This window comes from Condylura cristata, unplaced genomic scaffold (genome assembly GCF_000260355.1).
Source record: "Condylura cristata isolate star-nosed mole 26May11 unplaced genomic scaffold, ConCri1.0 scaffold00024, whole genome shotgun sequence".
Classification (NCBI taxonomy): Eukaryota; Metazoa; Chordata; class Mammalia; order Eulipotyphla; family Talpidae; genus Condylura; species Condylura cristata.
In genome coordinates, this window is record NW_004567125.1 from 28,691,583 (window position 1) to 28,713,206 (window position 21,624).

Genomic DNA, 21,624 nt, shown 5'->3' on the forward strand with positions numbered 1-21,624 from the left:
TAAATAAATAAATCTTTAAAAAAAAAATTATTTATTTATGCATACAGAACTGAGTACAGGCCAGAGTTATAGGGGCAGTGAGAGGCTTCACCAGACACAGAGTGGGGAACAGAACAGGCAGATTAAAGAAGTACATTGCTGAAAGGAGCAGCAGGCGAGACAGGAGTGGTCTGTGCCATGTGGGTCACCTCCTGGGTGGAGATTGAACTTTCTCTGAAATGGCTGAAGCTAGCTTGCAGTGCTGCTTCCTATCCCATTGAACCACCAGGGAGAGCCTAAGTGTGTTTTTATGATAAACTTTCCAACTTTTTCAAGATTGTTTTGGCTATTTTTAGTCCTTGTAAAATTACAAATGCACACACATACACAACTGCTATGATTTTTTTCCTACTACTGGCTTGTCCTCCTCTTTCATTAAATGAACATTCCAGGAACAGTGTTATCAGTTTTGTAAGACAAGGGAAATTTCCAAGTTTCCTCTTTGAAACAGGAGTTTACAGATTCAGCTACATTTCTTATCTGTAAGAATCCAGTAAATGGTTACATTGATGGCTTCATAACAAAGGTAGGTGTTTTCTCTTTCTTTTATTTTTCTTTATTATTATTTGTGGGTGGGGATGGGATTTTTACTAATACTGTAATGATTCTGTATTAGGGGAAACAATAATACTGAATCTTCCACTTCATTAAAAGCACATGACTCTATAAAGTAAATGCTATTTAGACATCTTTAATTATCTTGGTAACATATTGTTTTCAGTAAGAACTATTGTGTATCTTATTTTAGATGTATTTCTTGATAGTTGATGTTTTATGTCCTTATAAATGTATTTTTAAATTTCATGCTCCATGTAGACCCAGTGAATTTAATTTCTTTATTAATTCTAAGTTTGTACATTTATTTTAGATATTCAACTTATACATTCTTAGGAAAAAACACAAGCTTCCCTTCTTTCTTTTGAATCTTTAAATGCCTATATAAGTCTTTCCAGATTTACTAATTGTAGATCTCCTACTTTGTAGTATATCCTGTAAATTTGAAAATGTCATGTTCACAAGAACCCAAAATATTTTCTGACTTTTATTGTAATTGTTCTTGGATACGAGAGCTACTTAGACATATATTTCTTAATTTTCAAGTATCTGGTAACTTTATCATTTTTGTCATTGATTTCTAATCAAAATCTACTGTGTTCAATGCAAATAAGCTATGATGTGTTTTTTTTTTAATTTTTGTAATATGTTTTTACATGGTTATGGCCTAACATATTCTCTAGTTTGGTAAATGTTCCATATACAATAATATGTTCCATATCTGACTTTCACTTTTTGAATTTTGAAGATCTGTTATTAGGTGCATACGATTTCTGTTATTTTTGTTGAATCAATGTTTTATTACAATTACAGGGCCTTTCCATGTCCAGTAATGACTTTACTTTAAGTATTACTTTGTATACTACTCTCTGTTAGTAGGCAGTGGATTCATACACAAACCAAACAATTCCTGAACTGTGTTTATATCTATCAGAAGAACACTTTTATTTATAATAATCATAATGTTTAGGAAGAATACTGATAAGAGATAATGAAGATGCTGCACATATGCAACATGAATAACTAACAATAGAAAGCTTTCTGGAATTCTTAGAGGAAGTGGCATGTAAGCATTGACTAAAAAGTTTAGGGAAGTTTAGATAAAAAGGGAGAAAATGGTTTCTGATTTGGAAATAAAGAGAGCATGGGAAGTAGTCTAGAGGTAACATAGTACATGATTTAAGGAAATGAAAGTTCACTGTGATTGGATCATAATATATTTCAAAGTACGTGATTATTTAAAATGACATTATTTTTTCTACCTAGTCTGATCAGGTCTTACTACTACTGAGTAGTTGCTGCATGTATCATGTCCATGGCCTTTAGATCTGACCATCCAGTTCTTTACCAGGACAGAATAAATATAAAACCAGACTGTTTCTGGATATTGTAAAACTCATTGCTGTCTCCTTTTCTTGCAAATTTTGGTAACGGTAGCTACATATGTAGGCCCTAGTCATTACTTATGCAGTATCTTAATGTGATGAAACCCAAACCACATATTGTTACCATTTTTCTTTACCTTCCCCAGCATCAGAGAGGGTCATACAATTAATATTCCAGTTATAGTATTCCAGTTATCCCTTTGGAATGAAGAGGATCCTGAAGTTTGAGTTTTGTTTGTTCTGCTTCTTGCTGGATGTGTGAAAATAAATGTGCATAGATATGTATATGTTGATTGTCTTAGTAAAAAAAATTCCCTGTCCTTTTTACACAAAAAGATATTTTTCAATATATAAAGAACAGTTCCAGTAAAAAAGAAAGATAGGGGAAATAAGCAACTCACTGGTAATGAATGGTTCCAGACAGGTCGACAGTTTGTACTGCCTTGAGGCAAAGATTGGTCTCATATTTGTCACATCTGTGATGCAGGGATCTAGTGACTCCACCGCAGCAGTTGCCGCCAATAAATTCTATTGCTCCTTATTAGTGCTGATTTCCAATAATGTTGAAAATGGAGTCAAATATATGGCAGAATTCAGCTCCCTAATATCTCATACTATAAATAGCTTTCTAGCTTTAAGGATACTTGTGTCTCTAAAATACAAAATTTGTGTATCTAAAGTTTGCTGAAGTTTTATTTTAGATCAGGAAGGCATCCACTTGACAAGGATAGGTAAAGTATAAAATATTTATGAAAGTTTCCATTTTTTTTTTACTCTGAAAAATATGAATCCTTTCCCTAAAGTGAAAAATATTCACACCTCTTTTCAATATCTGCAAGAAGTGCCCCACCCCACAGAAATTAAGGTTGTCTTTAGATTGAGATAGTCAATCACATGATATACTAGCAGGTCAGCCTGCTAAGATACAAGCATCTGAAAAATAGCATTGTAGGATGACTGCAAATTAAAAAAATATATATTTATTTTTTATGCATACAGAACTGGGTACAGGCTAGAGTTGCAGGGGTGGTGAGAAGATTCACCAGAGACAGAGAGAGGAGCAGAACAGGCAGATCAATGAAATACACAGCTGAGAGGAGCAGTGGGTGAGACAGGAGAGGTCTGCTGTACCATGTAGGTCACTTCAGGGTGGGGACTGAAGTCTTACTGAAGCAGCTGCTGCTAGCTTCACAGTGCAGCCTGCGATTTAACCTGTTGTGCCACCAGGGAGGGCCCAGGATTACTGCAAATTTTATCAAAAAAGTAGAAAGCTATTATTCTGGATTATAGTAATCTAGGGGGAGAAAATGCTGGTAAGTAAGGAAAGAAATAGTGTTGTAAGGGTAGCTCCAGGCTTCACATACATGCTGATGAACACTTGGATCCTGAGTCTTAGTTGCTTCATCTGGGGAACAGGTTATGAACAATTCCTGCTGTATCTACTTCAGGGGCTTTTATTAACCATGTATCGTTTTGTTTACAAATACATTCTGTAGAAGTTTAGTAAGTAAAGATATTGCTAGGAGACATCAGCAGGTGAGCTACTCCTACAGGAAAACAAAATAATATAAACATGATATAGGCACAGTATTGCACACAACCTAATGATGATTTTTATGACAAATTATTTGTGTGAGCATGAATAATTATAGGAAAGTGAAGAAAAGCACAGTTAGTAATTATTTTCTCACCTCTGTACTCTCCTTGAGCTCTGATCTCAGTCCTGGTGGTAAGGACTTCCTGTTTTGTTAGTTCTTTGTTACTTCATTAGGGTTTTCTGGAGAAATAGGGTCAATAGGAGACGATAAATGACTAATAGAAGATTGATAGGTACTTAATAGATCAATAGATTTAATTTTCTTGTTATAGGAGCCTAAGAGAATTAAATCTATCGATCTATCAAGTACTTTAACCCATCTCTGCCACCAGGGAGGGCCACATAGAGATTTATTATGAGAAATTGTCTCACATGGGTTTGGAGGCTGAGATGTTCTGTTGCAGACCTGAGATGTCTGCAGACAGGAGACCCAGAAAGATGGAGGCATAATTCAGTTCCAAAGACTTGAAAAACCCAGGGAACTTAAGGCCTACATAGTAGTCCAAGAGCAGAAGGCAACAAAATGAAGTGCCTCAGCTCAAGCAGTAAGATAGGAAAAAGAATGAATTTCTTTTTTTTGTTCTTTTCAGGTCCTCATTAGATTGGATGAGGTCCACCCACAATGGGGGTGGCAATCTGCATTCCCAAGTCCCTTGATTCAAAAGTGAATCTCACCTGAAAACCCCCTTGCAGATACACCCAGAAATGCCATTTAATCTGGGTGCCCTTCAACCAATCAAGCTGACACACAGAATTAATCATCAGTTATGTGTTTGCCTGTAAAATTTTATCTTACTTTAGTTATTCTTTGTGGGAAGTCATCCTCCAGATTATTTAATCTGCTTTATGTGTAGAATTCCTCAACTATTTTTGATTTAAATCAATAGTTGCCCTCAAGATGATTCCAAGAAAATAAATAATCTTATCAGATTTCCAAATTTGACATTCATTATTGCCCTACGTGCAATTCTAATGCTGGAGTCTGGATCTATACCAACGGACCCTTGATAAATTTTGTATATGTGGTGATATTATAATTGCTATTTTACAGATGAGGAAACCCAGGCAGAAAATTGAGATAGAAAATATAGGACACTTTATTGTAAGTACGCTTCTGGGTTATGTCTGTGTTTTGCTTATGAGTTTTTCATTTATTGCTCAGTGAAAAGAACAAGCAACACAAGGATAAGCTTTTTTTTAAGTCTCTTTAAGTAAAGATATATTATGCAAAATGGCATTGATAAATACCCATATTTTCAAGTCTGTTATATCTACTAGTTTTAAGTTACGTATCTGGAAATCATCAATATAAAGACATCAAAAATTTGAATGAGTGTGACATATCCTTTAGGTAAGTGTTTCAGAACTAAATAAATATCTCTGCCAAACTGACGGTCTTTGAAAATATGTGGGGAAATTTTCCCAAAGGTACAAGGCGCATTATGAGTTGGAAATAGTCTTTCCAGAGGATGAAGATACGTCCTCATATCTCATAGCCTTTAACTTAGCCACAGTTACACCCAGGAGAGAGTCTAATTTTCTTCAATTAATGAAATAAGACAAAAGCTGATGTTCAAATTTTTGTGATATTAATTACAATAGCTCAAGAGTGTGTATCACAATTATTTTTAAAGAACTAACAATTTGGGTGTTTCTTCCATTTTCAGTATCTTGAATATATTATAGTCACTATAAATTCATGATGAATATGACATTAGATGAATATTTTAGACCTAAGTGTTCCCCATCAGATATTTTTTATACTTGCTGTAGAAATTGTTCGGATGGCAAGTTTTTTGTTTATGAGGAGGATAAATGTTGTCACATTTCTAATTATAATTTTTCTAAAAAGATGTTTGCAAGGACTAACATTATGTTGCCAAATTAAGTGTTTTAAACACTAGAATAATTTCTGTGTATAGTCAACCCATGACTAGGAATTCTTAAAGCAAGTTTATATAGCATTGTAGATTCTAAATAAATAAATTGGCCATTCTTTTAAAGATGTGTAAGGATGCACAAAATGATGTAAAAATAAACATATTATTCTTAAAAATGTGTTAAGAGTAATAACTCAATGTCTATGCCTCTGAAGTTTTAGAGTGAAACTCTATACCAGGAAGTGAAACCAAAAATAAATATCTTATATAAAAAGTATCATGACAACAACACAGCAGTTCTTTAAAAGACATTTCTAAGATATGTTTCAAGTTGCCTGCTATTGATTGTGCTGATCCCAATCTCTGGATCAATAATGAGATTCTCTTGCCTTCATCATACTAACAATCTTGCATTTGGGTCTGGATTACAATTAATCAATGGCAGTGGGACCCAAGAAAAAATACATGCTGACTATATTTTCTTTTCCATCAGATTTGCTCTGGGATTTTCTTTGGTTCTTGTTTCTAATGATTGAATTTCCAACAGCTGGGATAATCATCAGACTGATTTTGTGTAAATCAACTGGTTCTTTTTTCCAGCACCCAATCTTTGTAAAACAGATGCCAGTATAATTTCCAGAATGAACTTAATGCAGTAGCTGCTTTCATAAGACATGGGAAGTTATAATTGTGAAAAGAAAAGGGGTTGTGAGTTTTCACTACAGAGATTATCAAAGAAGATAAACTCCCAAAGTGAGGTAATTAAAGACTCAAGACCAGGAGAGGCCTTATTCTTGGTGACTAAGTTAGTGTTTGTTTTGAGCTTATATTTAACATCTCAATTAAAATATGGCATCTCTTTGCCAACTACCAATGAGCATTGTGCTGAGTCATTAGTTCCCTCTGGGGAACACTGGTTGTAGATTCATTAATATAATTTCACCTGGCACCATCCCTGAGACAGAGGCAAAACTTTCCTATTTGAATTAAAAACTTGCTAGCTCAGTCAATACTCGTTTGACATTATATGTGATATTGACTCCAGGAAATGGCAAGATTATTATCAAAAGATTATTTGGTAATCAATGATACAAGGTGAATCCTTTCCCCCAATAGTTTATAGTTACTTTATACATTACATTATTGATTCTTAATAGCTCTTAGAAAGATAGAGCCATAATTTTGACATTCTGTTTTGAAAACAATTTACAAGTGATCTGAAGATTTATGATTTTCTAAAATTAACTTTAAAAGAACAAGAAAGTGGATGATTTGTTCTTTCTTTGTTTGGAACAGTATGTACGTCTTTAATTATAAGTAATATGTAATTGATGTTGATGAAAATGAAAGCAGATTAAAATGAAGAACTGAATGATAACCCACTTACCTGAGGGACTCTAGGTCAATCTCAGATATAATAAATATCTATACCACTTAGCAAAAGGAAATATCCCTTTTTTAACTGTGAAAGATATTGGTATTGTTAAGATCTGTATAAATAAAAATGATATATATATATATAAAATAAAGACATTTGGAACAGCAAGACTAGTTTCTAATTCAATTTATTTTGACTAGGAGATACTGGGAAATTATTTAGCCTCTCAGAATCTCAACTTTATTCATCAAAATGTAATTAATATTTATTTTATAGAGTTGTTGAGAAGATTAAATGGGAATTCACATTCCAGTAGAATAGTATATGATTTAGAATTAGAGTATTCCTATAGTATCTTCCCTCTGTATCTTTCATTACTAACCATTTGACATGAGTACATTTGCAGCAATTTTTAAAAAATGAAGTTTTAAATCCTTTTATGTCACAATAGAATTTTTTGACATAAAAAAACATGGGTATTAGATGTTCAAGAATATGGGAAAAGCATAGATGATTTTGGGAGGCTCTATTATTATTTATACAATAGTTATTCTTGAGAAGTTCACTTTAATGGAGAAATCTAATCCCTAAATTTGGTTTTCAAGTTTAGTTTTGACAAGTGGATGTCCAGTTGTTCCAATACCATTTATTAAAAAGATTATTTTTTTCTCCTTTGCTACTTTATCAAAAATCTGTTGACTTGTGTAAGTCTACTTCTGGTTTGTCTGATCTGTTCCACTGATCAATCTATCAATCTATCAATCTCTTCTTGCACCTGTACCATACTGTTTTGATTACTATAACTTTATATCAGGTCTTGAAATAAGGTAGCATCAGTCAACTAATTTTGTTGTCCTCCTTCTGGATATTTTGCATTTCCAGATCAACTTTTTAATCAATTTTCTGATTGCCCCAAATTAACTTGCTGAGATTTTGATTAGGAAAGTGTTGAATCTATGGATGAATCTAGAAAGAACTGATTCTTTTTTTTTTTTTTTTTAGATTAATTTATTTATTCATATAGAGCTGGGGTACATACAGGCCAGAGATGCGGCGGGTGAGAGGTTTCACCAGAGACAGTGGGGAGCAGAACAGGCAGATCGACAAAGTACACTGCTGAGGGGAGCAGCGGGCGGGCCAAGAGAGGTCTGCCGCGCCATGTGGATCACCTCCGGGGCAGGTGGGGATGGAACTCATGCGGAAGTGGTTTTAGCTTCTTACTGCTGTGCTTTAACCCACTGCGCCACCAGGGAGGGCCCGAAAGAACTGATTCTTAATGGTGAGTCATTATGAGACATTCTTGCTGATGAGTCTACATGTGGAATATCTATTTATTTGGTTCATTGCTTTCATTCATCAGAGTTTTATAGTTTCCTTCATATAAACTTTGTAGTTATGTTTTTAAACATTTATACCTTGCTAATAACATACGTGGTATTTTTACATTTTAAATTATACTTGTTAATTGTGGTTTATAGGAAATTGATTGAATTCTGGGTATTAACCTTATATCCTATATCCTTTCTATAATCTGTAATTATTAATTACAGATGTTTTAAAAATAAATAATGTTGGTTATTCTACACGGACAGTCATGCCATTTTTGAACAGTTTTATTTCTGCTTTCATAATCTGGTATCTTTTATTTCCTTTTCTTGTCCTTTTCATTAGTTAGAGTATCCAATATAATGTTAAAAAGGAAAGTGAAGTGCATCCTACTATATATGAGAAAAATTCTGGCTTCACACCATTAAATATGATACTAGCTGCAGGCTTTTTAAATAAATTTTTTAAATCAAGTTAAGGAAAACATTTGTCTTTTCCTAGACTGTAGAGAATTTTAATCATGAATTTATACTGAATTTTGTCTGATACTTTTTATGTATATACTATAGTTATATATATTCTTTAGCCTGATGGTGATCACAGTGATTACAATAATTGATTTTCAAATGTTAAACCAGCTTTATATACCTGATATAAATTCTACTTGGCTATGGCTATAATTCCCTTTACACATTGTTAGATTTAATTTGTTAATAAAAATTATTGAGAAGCTCTATATTTAAATTCATGAGTACCAGCGATCTGCAATTTCCCTTTCATGTAGTGCCTTTGGTTTTTTTTATCCAGGTAATGCTGACTTCATAGAATGAATTGGGAGCTTTTCTCTCTACTTGTACTAATATAACATCTTCCTTAAGTTCTTGGTAGAATTCACTAGTAAATCCATCTGGATCATGTCCTTTTTTGGGGGGGTGGTTAAATATTGATTCAGTTTCTTTATAGATATGGGTCTGCTCAGATTCACTATATTTATATATGTGAATTACATCATATATTAATGTATATGAATGACATTTGTAATTTGTGTTCTCGTTTTTTTTCTTATTTTACCTAACAGTCTATCAGGTTTATGATCTTTCAAAAAACAAATTTTTGAGTTCATTCATTTTCTCTATTGATTTCCATTTTCAATCTTATTTTAAAATTTTTATCATTTTCTCCTGTTTATTTTGGGTTAAATTTGCCAAACATTCTATAATTTCCTGAAGTAGACAGGATTAATTTTAAATTTTTCATATATATACAAAATTCAATGCTGTATATGACTTTTGCTGCATTCTCCATTCCTCCCACTTTGATTAGTTCTACTTTCATTTAGTTCCAAATATTTTGAGGTTTTTTTCCTGAGATTTCTTTGACATATATGTTGTTTAGGAGTGTATTGTTTAATCTCTGATGATTTCGTGATTTTTCTGTGATTCTGTTAATGATTTTTAATTTAATTCCACAAAGAATGGACATTGAATGTTTATTCTATGTGGGTTTAAGACAAATATGTGTTCAGTTGGATGAAGTAGTCTTTTGTCATTTTGTCCATTCAATTAATGTTGTGTAATTCTACTATGTTACTATGTCTTTACTGGTTCTGTCTGTTGGATCTGTCCATTGCTGATAGAGATTTGTTAAAGTCTCCAACTACAATAGTAAAAAAAAAATTTTGGTAGAACAATACATGTGATGTTCAGTTGTAGTGTAAGGCAACATACTTTGCAAACACTTATATGGTCTTCATGATTGATAATTTGATAATGTAGAATAAAACTTCACCTATTCTAAGTTCTTCTGAATATAGTATTTCTCTGAAAATAAGCTTAAGGATCATCTTGAAAGATTTTACTTGATTTTCTGCCTTTTTAATAAAATATGCTCACTATACAAGACTTCATCTCTTTTTGATGCTGTATTATAAATCTGAACATAAATTACAGATACAGTGTTATCTTTAGAAAATCCTAAATTGTATGTTAATTTTGACCCTACCTCTGTTGTTGCTGGTTCTTGTGAAAATGTTGTCCCATTTTTTTTCTTCCTATCTTTTATTGTCATTCCTCACTTCTCAACATTGTTAGTTTGTTTTTACTCAACTGTAGACTTTTTCCACTAGTTAAGGTAGTCTTATTAAAATTAAGAAAAGTGGGGGCCCTCCCTGGTGGCGGTGTGGGTTAAAACACAGCACTAAGAAGCTAAAGCCACTTCCGCATGAGTTCCATCCCCGCCTGCCCCGGAGGTGATCCACATGGTGTGGCAGACCTCTCCTGACCCGCCTGCTGCTCCCCTCAGCAGTGTACCTTGTCGATCTGCCTGTTCTGCTCCCTTCTCTGTCCCTGGTGAATCCTCTCACCCTCCGCATCTCTGGCCTGTACCCCAGTTCTGTGTGAATAAATAAATAAATCTTTAAAAAAAAATTAAGAAAAGTGGGACTGGTTAGTAAATGTGGGCCTCACTTTGCAACATTTATGGCAGTTTCTTAAAATTGTAAATATAAAACAACTGTATAATAAACAATCCCACTCCCAGGGAGAGAGAAATTACAATGTAAGTCCATGTAAAGACTTAACAATGCTATTTGTAGTAACCCTAAATTGGAATAAAATAAATATCCACCAACTGATGAATGGAAGATAAACAATGATATATTCTTATAATAGAATGTAGTTTAACAACAACATACTACTGAGGCTAATCATGGCAGAAACTTGAAAACATTAAGAGGAAGAAGTCAGACAGTACTACAGAACTGAAGTAACAGGGAACCCTGACATGAGGGGGCGGTAAGTAAGAATGGAGGGGAAGAGGTACAGTGGGCCATGGTGATGGGCACTAGGGGTGACTTGGTGGTGGGTGCGCTCTGGTGGTGATACCTGGGTTTCCAGTACTACTTCAGTTAAAAATATATAAATTAATTTAAAAAATGAGATACAAGAGACCACATGTAGTATGATTGTATAAACTACTCAGAAAAACCGTATTTACAGACACAGATACTAATGCATTTGAATTGAGAAAATTTTTCAATTTGTGAAATATACTTCAATAAAGTTGTTAAATAAAAGGCAAAAATAAAAATAAGTGTGGGCCTCTCCTAAGAGTAAATAAAACTGCTTGAGCTTTAACTAGAGACTTTGTAATCTTTTCAGATACTCAGAGAATCATGTGAGTTCCTGCTCTGGGGTTCTCTTTCTGTAGATAAAGCTGTTTTATGCTGAATTTCCATTTAGATGAGGTACTTAATAAAGTCTTTTTCCTATTAATATTTGTTTATAATATATGAGTGCTAATAGCTCACATTAGATTACTAAAGACTTTCAACATTTCATGTAGTTGTTAACAAATATATTAAGACATTCAACATTCCAGTTAACTGGTTACACTTTGGTCAAAGGATTTTGAAAACGGCTCCAGGAATGTCATGTATAAAAAAGACCTTCATTAACAGTAACAATAAAATCAAACAAACCCAAATAATACAAACATTGCTCTGACTTTGCCTTTTGAAGCCAGAGCTTCCTAGTCACTCAGTATAAAGCCTAATTGTGTTTCTGCAAGCCCTGATTTACATGCTCCTAGACACTGCTTTGGTAAACCTGGCAAAGAAGTTTTAATAGTCTGGCTGTGCTGACATTTTAAAGCATGATCTGAATTCCTTAATAATTCTGTGGTGGGAGAAAGGGGAGGATCAAAAACGGATCTAAGTATGTTTTTGGTATGCATGTTATTTACTCCCAATTACAATGTTTTTAATTGTCTCAAGGAAACAGTGAGTACAATTTACTTGGACTGTGTGTTGGAAGTTATTTTTAATTGTTATCTTTTTATTTCCAGGTGGAACACCAGTATTCCCACAAGTTCACAGTGACGGTGTTGCAAGCCACCAAAGTGACAAAGGGGGCCATCGGTGACATGCGTAAGTTCCCTTACTTGTTTTTCTGTGGCAAATGCATAGTTAGGGTTCACCTTTTGATTACCCAATTTCCCTGACAAGTCCTTTCTTCAAACAGGTTAGCTCTATCTAGTACTTTTCTAAATAGTTCCTAATGCTTTTATCTGTCTGATTATTACCTCACTTTGGCTTTTTAGTGGAGAGTGCAGTAAGTTAGACAAAAATGACTGTTTTACACAATACATATTTTTTGGAATTCTATGAAATTTTATTCTGTCTTGGAAAGAATGCTAAGTCAAGACTTCAAGATAAGCTTCTCTTCTAGAATTAAAAAACTGCAATCTGGCTTTGATGTCTTTGGGTGTGTTCATTATGTGTCGAAATAAAAATGGCTATATGACAGCTTAAAACTCATACAACATACCTAAGGAAAATGTTGAATTAGCTTGCTGGTAGTATTCCTCTCCATGCTTTTAAAAGCAGTTTTCTGTTTAATCTTACCACTCTGAATCACGGAAATAGGAATAAAAAGAAAGATGGGTACTATGATGATTTTAGTTGAGCTTATAAAATATGGGAAAGGCAATGGCAATTTAACTCTGGAGTAGGTTTTAAAGAGAGGACAGATACTACACTTTACCCATCGGGAAAATGGGGAAGGCTTTCTTGTTTAAGTGATACTGTAAATTGTAAACTCTTGAAGAAGTATCTACCTGTTGAAAGCAGGAAGAAGCTTTAGGCAAATAAATAGCCTGTGCAAAGTCCAAAGGAGGGCAGAGTTTTAGAGACCAGTGTTGCTTGAGAATATGGAGCAAAGGTAAAAAAAATATGACAAGAACTAATGGCAAGATTTTATCAGAAACATAAGAATGTGATGGCATTAAAGTTTCAGGTTCACATGATTGGATTTTCATTTTTAAAAAAATGTTCTAACGCTAGTATGTTAAATATATTGGAGGTGAATGTGGAATATCCTTTTAAAATGTTTTATTGAGGTAACTTTCCTTTGCATTATGTAAATTTCAGGTGTGCCTCATAAATCAGCATGTGTATGTCCTATATTAACTTTGCTACTAGAAGCCCAATTCTATCCTTTACCATATAGTTCACCCTTTTCCCCTGACTTATTCACCTTCCATTTCCCTTTCCTTCTAGTAATTCATCTAATATACATTTATTTTTGTTGTATTTAGCTCATCTGTTCAGTTTCTCTGCATACCACAGAATGAAATCACATGGTACTAGTCTCTCCTGACTTATTCTGCTAATGTTTAATAACTCCTAGGTCCATCCTTGTAGTAGAAAATTGTGGAATTTCATCTTTTTTATTTTTATAGCTGAATAGTATTCAACAAGCTTATTGGAATGATGATAAAAATGGGCAATGGGGAAATTAGATATACGAGAAAAAGAATGTGAGCTGTATGTTCATGTCCTCAGTGAATGTCCAGGAAACTGGTAAAATCAGAAAGAAGGAAGGGACCAGCAGATAGAATTTAATGGCAAGAGTTCTGAATGAGCAGTGGTTTACATGGAAGGTCAAGAGAACAGTGGCAATTTGTTCCCATCTAGTCTGAACCAGGGGTTCATAATCTATCTATCTATCTATCAATCAATCTATCTATCTATCTATTTTTATATATATTTTTTTAAATATTTATTTATTTATTCATACAGAATTGGGGTACAGGCCAGAGATGTGCAGGGTGAGAGGATTCACCAGGGACAGAGTGGGGAGCAGAACAAAAGGATCGACTAGGTACACTGCTGAGGGGAGCAGGGGGCGGGTCAGGAGAGGTCATGTGGTCACCTCCGGGGCAGGCGGGGATCGAACTCATGCAGAGGTGGCTTAAGTTTCTTAGTGCAGTGCTTTAACCCGCTGCGCCACCAGGGAGGGCCCTCATATTCTATATTTTATCTCATAGTTTATTCTAACCCATCTAATTATACATTTGACGATGATTTTTTTTCTTTTTCTTTTTTTAATTAATTTATTTAGACATACAGAACTTGGGTACAGGCCAGACGTGCAGCGGCAGTGAGAGGATTCACCAGAGACAGAGTAGGGAGCAGAACCGGCAGATAAATGAAGTACACTGCTGAGGGGAGCAGTGGGTGGGTCAGGAGAGGTCTGCTGCACCATGTGGGTCACCTCTGGGGCGAGGATCGAACTCATACTGAAGTGGCTTTAGCTTCTTAGTGCTGTGCTTTAACGTGCTGCACCACCAGGGAGGGCCCTGACGATGATTTTATCTCATTTTAAGTTACTTGTTTTTATAATTCTTTGCATTTTCATCATTTCAATGAAAGTTCTCTGGAAGAAAGTTTCCTCTGAAAGAGAAGCCAGATCAGAAGCCAGGGTTTGCCCATGACCATGCACTATCACAGAAGAGATCATACTCTTAGTTGGAACAATCATTTCTAATTCAGCTAAGGCTGAATCACTCACTTGTCAGGCAGGCGTGCTAGTCACCTAATTTGACTTTAAAAAGTAGTTATCACTTATGCAAAACATAGCAGGGCATTCTATAATTGTAGGCTATATTGTACAGAGCCTGAGGAGGATACTAGGGTTGAATCCAACATCTATTCAAACTCTACTGTGCATCTCCTTTAACTGTTACAAATCTGATTTCTTAACTACATTTCACATAGGCCACAGGCATGTTGGCAATGAATATTTTTTATAATTAGAACAGAGAAGAGAGTAATGCTACAAGTGTTGTTTACAACCTCTTTGAATTGATAAAATAATACTAAAATATGAACATGAGTTATTTATTCATCTCATGAAATAAGGAACAGATACCTTTTATTTTCCTTCACTGAGATATCATTCATTTGCAATACTGTATAAACTTCAGGTATATAGTTTCACACCTCAGCAACTGTTATGTTTCACACCCTGCTCATTACCAAATGTGCAGTCACTATCTACCACCAACCAATCGACTGTCTCTCCTCCCCACTTCCTACTCCTCTGATATAACCACAATTGGTGGTGTTATCAGAGTCTAAGGGTTTGCTTGTGTTTACTTATTTATTTATATTCCACAAGTAAGTAAAATCATTCAGTATTTGTTTTTGTCCTTTGACTTGTTTTATTTAGCATAACCATTTGAAAGCCCATTCATACTTTTGCAAGTGAAAGTTTTTATCTTCTTTATGGCAGGGTAATATTCCTTTGCATATATAGGCAACACATTCTTTATCTAATCATTCATTATTGAGAACTTGGTTGTTTCTATAACTTGGCTATTGTGAATAGTGCTGCAGTGAACATAGGGTGCATATATTAGTGCAAAAACACTAATATTTTTGAATTAGTGTTTTCTTGTTCTTCAGATAAAGCCCCAGAGGTAAGACTACTGAGTCATATGGTGGATCTATTTTCAGGCATCTCCATACATTTGGGAATAGTTAACTATTAGATCCCCACAGTGGACACAATACAGGTTAAACTCTTGGTCTCTAGATTCCTTTTTAAAGTGAAGGCCCCATCGGAAGAACAGCTACTGGAAATTAATAACTATAGGAGAAAGGACATACTGTTAAAATTTTTATTTAGCATTTGCAATTTTACTTTAATTTGTTTTAGTTATCAGATAATCTTTTTTTTTGCAAGGGGAGAGGGAGAAGAGCATTGTGGCCAACCCTTTATGTCATCTTAGTGATTTTGCAGAAAGCCAGGGATAATGAAGAAAAAAACAAGAGAAAGTATTAGCGAAATAAATTCAGTAATAAGTTAGTATGAAAAAATGAATGAGGCCTTCCCTGTTGGCACAGGAGTTAAGTCTCAGCACTATGAGGGTCTCTGCAGCCACTGCCAAACAAGTTTGATCCCCAACCAGGGAAATGACCCACATAGCACAGTAGACCTCTCTTGTCTCATCCACTGTTCCCGTTAGCAGTATATTTCAGTCAATCAGCCTGTTCTGCTTCCCACTCTGTCTCTGGTGAATCCTCTCACCACCACCACCACCACCACAACCCCGGCCCCTGCCCCCTGACCCCCCGCCAGCCATCCCCACACCTCTGGCCTACACTCCAGTTCTTATATGCATAAAGAAATAAAAAAAATAAATATGAAGGGATCATATATAGGAGCAAATGCTTCCTTTTTAAGAAGTTAAAGGAGAATACAGTGAGGACATTGTAAATTAGCTCTTAACTTTTCTAAAAGGAATTTTAATGTTATTGCTTCATGAGCTTAGTCTATATAAATTACCAAGTAAGTTCAATGCAGGATGTTTGTATATAAAAATGCTTTAGAGATAGGCAAGGATAGAACTGTTTTAAAAATGCCCTAAGAGCTAACAGAAATGCACACCTATTTTCTTGTTCATAGGGTTTACATTTATTTAAATAAGCAAATTTCCACAACATATTAGATGTTGGTAAGGAACAATGACTAACTACTTTGGGATAGTTTTGTTCTGTTTTTACTTTGCCTATTTATGTGGGGTCCTTTTGAAGAGTGCCACACAAGTCAAATTCTTGATTTCTGAAAAAATACCTATATCTAATTTCTGGGAGATAATAATTAGAATATAATACTTTTTTTATTTTGTCCCTTGATAAGTTATTTTATTATACTTACACTTAGAAATGCCCCTCTGTGTTATTACTAAAACATTATAATGAAGCTAGCGGTATCCTATAAACTACCTTTAGAGGAGTCAAAACTGACATTTTAATCATAACATCTCACTGATTTCCCTTGTTTTCACCTGAGACCTGGGACAGCTAATCCTTTCCCAGACATGCCTGCTAATTTCAGTATTACTCAAATGTGCCATTTAGACCCAGTTGCTTGTGCCAACACTTCACTGTAATTTTATGCTCATGTCATATGATGAAGCAGTTTGAAGTTTTAGTTTGGACTTGGCTCACCATAGTCTTATTTTTAAACTAAGTAACTTTCAGTATTTTGGCAATACTAGCATATCTCTTACTTTTTAGGGATATTGGAAGTTGTAGCAGATGTAATAGAACAAGCCAACACTGACTGCAGTAAAATTTCAGTTGGTAATAGTTTGTCCATATATGCAAAGTGATACTCACCTCCAGTCACAAACCTCATTTTATAACCAAATAACTGGCGCAACACAGTGACTAACTGACTTTCCACTCCTTTTAAAAAGTGCAGGAAAAATACAGCTCATGTGTGATATGGAGCAAGTCTCAGAATTCAGAATTTAATAAATCTTATTTCATTCCTTGAGATGATCAAATAATGAATAGCATAATATTTTGGAGCAATAAAATATCATACCAATGTTAGATCTATTTAAAATCCTAACTGCTGATGCTTGTCGGCTCTCCTTGCACACCCCTGCACCCTTTCTCTTTCCAGAATCAGCAGCCTATGTTAGGACTCTGAAGACAGTTGCAGATTCAAACAGGTCTACTTCCCTTCCTTATTAGGAGACAACATTGTTTAATGCAACATTTAAAAGTAAAGAGAAAAAATATATATATATGTTTTAAGATTTATTTATTTATTCATACAGAACTGGGGTACAGGCCAGAGATGCGGAGGGTGAGAGGATTCACCAGAGACAGAGTGGGGAGCAGAACAGGCAGATCTACGAGGTACACTGCTGAGGGGAGCAGTGGGCGGGTCAGAGAGATCTGCCACGCCATGTGGATCTCCTCCGGGGCAGGCGGGGATCGAACTCATGCGGAAGTGGTTTAAGCTTCTTAGTGCAGTGCTTTAACCCGCTGCTCCACCAGGGAGGGCCCAAAAATAAATATTCTTGAGATAACTATGTGTCGCATTTAAACCAACATCTGTGTCTTGGGCGGGATGGCAGAGGTCTGCAGCATTATGCAGGTCACCTTACTGGCTGGAGATCGAACTCATGCTCCAGTGGCTGCGGACAGCTTCACAGTGTTGCACCCTAACCCGTTGTGCCACCAGAGAGGGCCTTTGATCTTTTTTTTTTTTTTTAAAGAAAATAACCATGAGCTCCCTAATACATTTTTTAAATTCCTATCATCCTTTTAAACTTCTATGGGTTGACTGCAATACATCTTCAATTAGAAGGATAGAAATAAACATGTAACAAATATATTCTGAAACTTCAAAAATCTTTTATACTGTAATCATTATCATACTGGATTTCGAAAAAGTTGGGCATGCGTTTTTATCACTTCAGACTTCACAGCACTTGAAATTAAATGATCAAATATGGCATGTTCTTTATCCTCTTCTCCCAAATGAAGGTTAATGCTCTCTCACCTTATTTGTGATTGTGTGATATCTGGGATACATATAAGAGCCCAGTCAGGGTATTACTAGGTGATCTGTGTTTAACCGCTATAATATTTGAAATATTATTTTCCTTTCCCTTGCAAAGGAGAGTATGGTAATGTGAAGTAAATGTTAATTCTGAAAACATTTTTAAAGTTCAGTGATATTTTTTCTCCTTTTCATGCTAGAATAAATTCTCTGCCCAGAATCATGAGATGGTGTAATATCTAAGTTTAAAAACAGGTTATAAATTTCAAATTTTCAAAGGAAATATGCTCCGAATGTTTTCATGTTAAAGAAAATACATCTGTGGTTCTAAATGTTTAAGCATTTATATGAAAATATTTGTCATGTTATTTTGGCACAAATTTCAATATTTTGAATTTTTCCTTAAACATTATGGAACAGGGAGATTGAAATGCCCAGTTAAGCTTAGCTGAGGTATAGTCTGAGAGTCTTTATAAATTTTCTGGAATCCTTGGATTCCTTTTCCACTCTCAGTCCTCTCTTGAGATATCTATATCTATATCTATATCTATATCTATATCTATATCTATATCTATCTATATGTATGTGTGTATATATATATATATATTTTTTTTTTAAAGATTTATTTGTGCATACAGAACTGGGGTACAGGCCAGAGGCGCAGGGGTAGCGAGAGGCTTCACCAGAGATAGAGTGGGGAGCATAACAGGCAGATCTACGAAGTACACTGCTGAGGGGAGCGGTGGGCAGATCAGGAGAGGTCTGCCAAATCATTGGTCACCTCCGGGGCAGGCGGGCATCGAACTCATGCGGAAGTGGCTTTAGCTTCTCAGTGCTGTGCTTTAACCCGCTGCGCCACCAGGGAGGGCCATGAGATATCACTATATTTTTAATGAAAATTTTATATAAAATTGTAAATAATTATTTTAACTTGTTAGACTAGGGTAATTTAAATCTCCAGATGCACTGTGAAATGACAGTTTTGAAATTTTAATTTTGGAAAAGAAATGTTAAATTCTAATTCAGTATTTTTGGTGTGTGTGTGTGTGTTTCAGTAAGATACCATTATCAAAAAATGTGAGCATGCACTATGTACTTTAGTATTTATTCAGAGCCTTAAAGAAAGAAAAAGAGAAAAACAGAAGGCTTGTGACAGACGTCGTCACTGAATATCTCAGACTGCAGAGGAAGCTTATTTTAATGGCTAGCAAGGACTGGAGCTGTCTTGCTTACTTTCTAGTCCACCTTCCACTCTTTTTCTTTTTTCTTCTTCTTTAAGATTTATTTATTTGTGCATACAGAATTGGGGTACAGGCAAGAGGTGCAGAGGCAGTGAGAGGATTCACTAGCAACAGAGTGGGGAGCAGAAGAGGCAGATCCACGAAGTACACTGCTGAGGAGATGCTGTTAAGCTTTCTTCTTGGTGTCCATTTTGCTGATGGTACATTCTGATAGTTTCATGTTTCTTTACCAAAGGAAACATGTGAGTTTAGAAAGTGCTCTTGAGACTATGAGCAAAGGAAATGAAAAAATGGGGAGAGTTGAAATGGGAGAGACTGCCTGATAAAGGGATTTCAATATGGTCTTAATAAAATTGCTTTCTAGTTTCAGATGGGAGACAGGTCTTCCTATGTTTGCTTGAGTACCTAGTTTTTATTTTCTTTCAAATATATATGTGAATGAACATAGATTATATTCACATATATATATATTATAAACTTTTAAGTGTATATGTATATACACTTTTGTAATATGTCTATATATCTGAAATATACTGTATATATATTTATACACACACACATACAAGCACACATTGCAGTTCTCTTCCACTAAACCTCATTGGTTCTTCAGTTCTTCACAAACTTTTCAGCTCCTGCATCTATATGAATTCACAGTCACTGTCTTTCAGCATAACACCATCGCAGTTCCAGTTTAGAAACCCGGACCAGAGGCTGCTATGTATAATTAAACTGGTCACCTGATACTCTGCCCCATTCCTGGGAGTTCTTAAAAGTGGCTTACTAGGATTTAAGCGCTTTTTTTTTTTTTTGACATTTTAGTACTTGGAAATAATAGTTAAATACAATACACTTGAAAGGAATGGTGACAATGATTTATATTAAAATGCTAATAAATGAGATGAAGTCAAAGAAAGCACCCAGAGAGAGGAGACACCTTACCCAATAGTAAAAGGAAAAGGTAGAGAGGTGAAATTGCTGTGCCTATAAATTCATCTATCTGTCCTGTTGTTTCAGGCTGGTCTGTCACCTATTAAGCCACATTTATTCTGTTCCTGTAATGTTTCAGGTTTTGTGCTAGTCTCTGACATGGTAGTAAATAGAAAAAATGTGGTCTCTGGAGTTTATAATTTAATAGAGACAGAAATAGATAAGTTTATAATTTAATAGAGACAGAAATAGATATATTTTAAAGAGCAAAGAATTTGGCTTGGAAAGATTAGATTAAAATTCTGTCTGTCAATGACCTTGCTCAACTTAACAACAAACTCTGAGTCTTGGTTATCTACATGATGGAATGATACCTGAACTAGGAAGTTGAAACTTCAGGTGAAATTACTTTTGTGGAGATATGTGCAGATGAGGTTCTTAGGGAACATGGCTCATGTAGACCAATTTTACCCAAAAGGAATACAAGCTAACTAGCCCACTAGGGAGGCCTGAGCTAGATAAGGGAGGAATAGATGGAGCAAGTCTTTCCTCTCAGCCTGTCTGTATGCAGTCTTTGGACTCTTATCTTGGTTCTGTTTAGAACAAAGATAATGGCTTGAATAACTTTTAGTTATCAGCTAGAATGTCAAAAGAAAACATGAATAAAATAAAAGGATGGGCAATGTTCTCTTAGAATGAACATTCCAATCTCCATGTGCATCTGTGGAATGTTTGAAATGCATGGATTCCAGAGCTGCTTCACCTGTGAGAGCGATATTCTGTAGACAGTCTCTGAGAGAAGAGGACCAGTTGTCCATGGGGGTTGAGGGGGCCTTGTGGGTCTTTCTCACCACATTTAGGCCTGTCTTGATAGGTAGTCAAGTCAAAAGTATGTTACCCTAAGTCAAACATGGGAGGAAATAAGCAACTCTAACGTTCATAGTCCACATGAACGAGGTGCTATGTTTACCACGCAGTGATATTTTCAGTGGAATTGAGGAGTCAAATGTGACCAGTGAAATAGGTATAAAACTTGGAGGCAGATGGTAAAAGAGAACAATTTATGTTTCTAACTCTGGCGCTAGGATTGAAATAAAATTTAAAAACTGGAGTAAAAAGAACAAGTATTGGGCTTTCCCTGGTGGCGCGAC

The 21,624-nt window shown here is 35.1% G+C and overlaps 1 protein-coding gene across 1 annotated transcript in view; it reads left to right on the forward strand.

Annotated features, from left to right (window-relative positions):
• PLA2G4A (phospholipase A2, group IVA (cytosolic, calcium-dependent)) overlaps window positions 1-21,624 on the forward strand; it is a 102,029-nt gene that overhangs the window by 1,763 nt on the left and 78,642 nt on the right. The window contains exon 2 of the mRNA XM_012728925.1: window positions 12,004-12,085. Within this exon, the coding sequence (XP_012584379.1) occupies window positions 12,004-12,085 (82 nt within the window). The remainder of the gene's footprint in view (window positions 1-12,003; window positions 12,086-21,624) is intronic.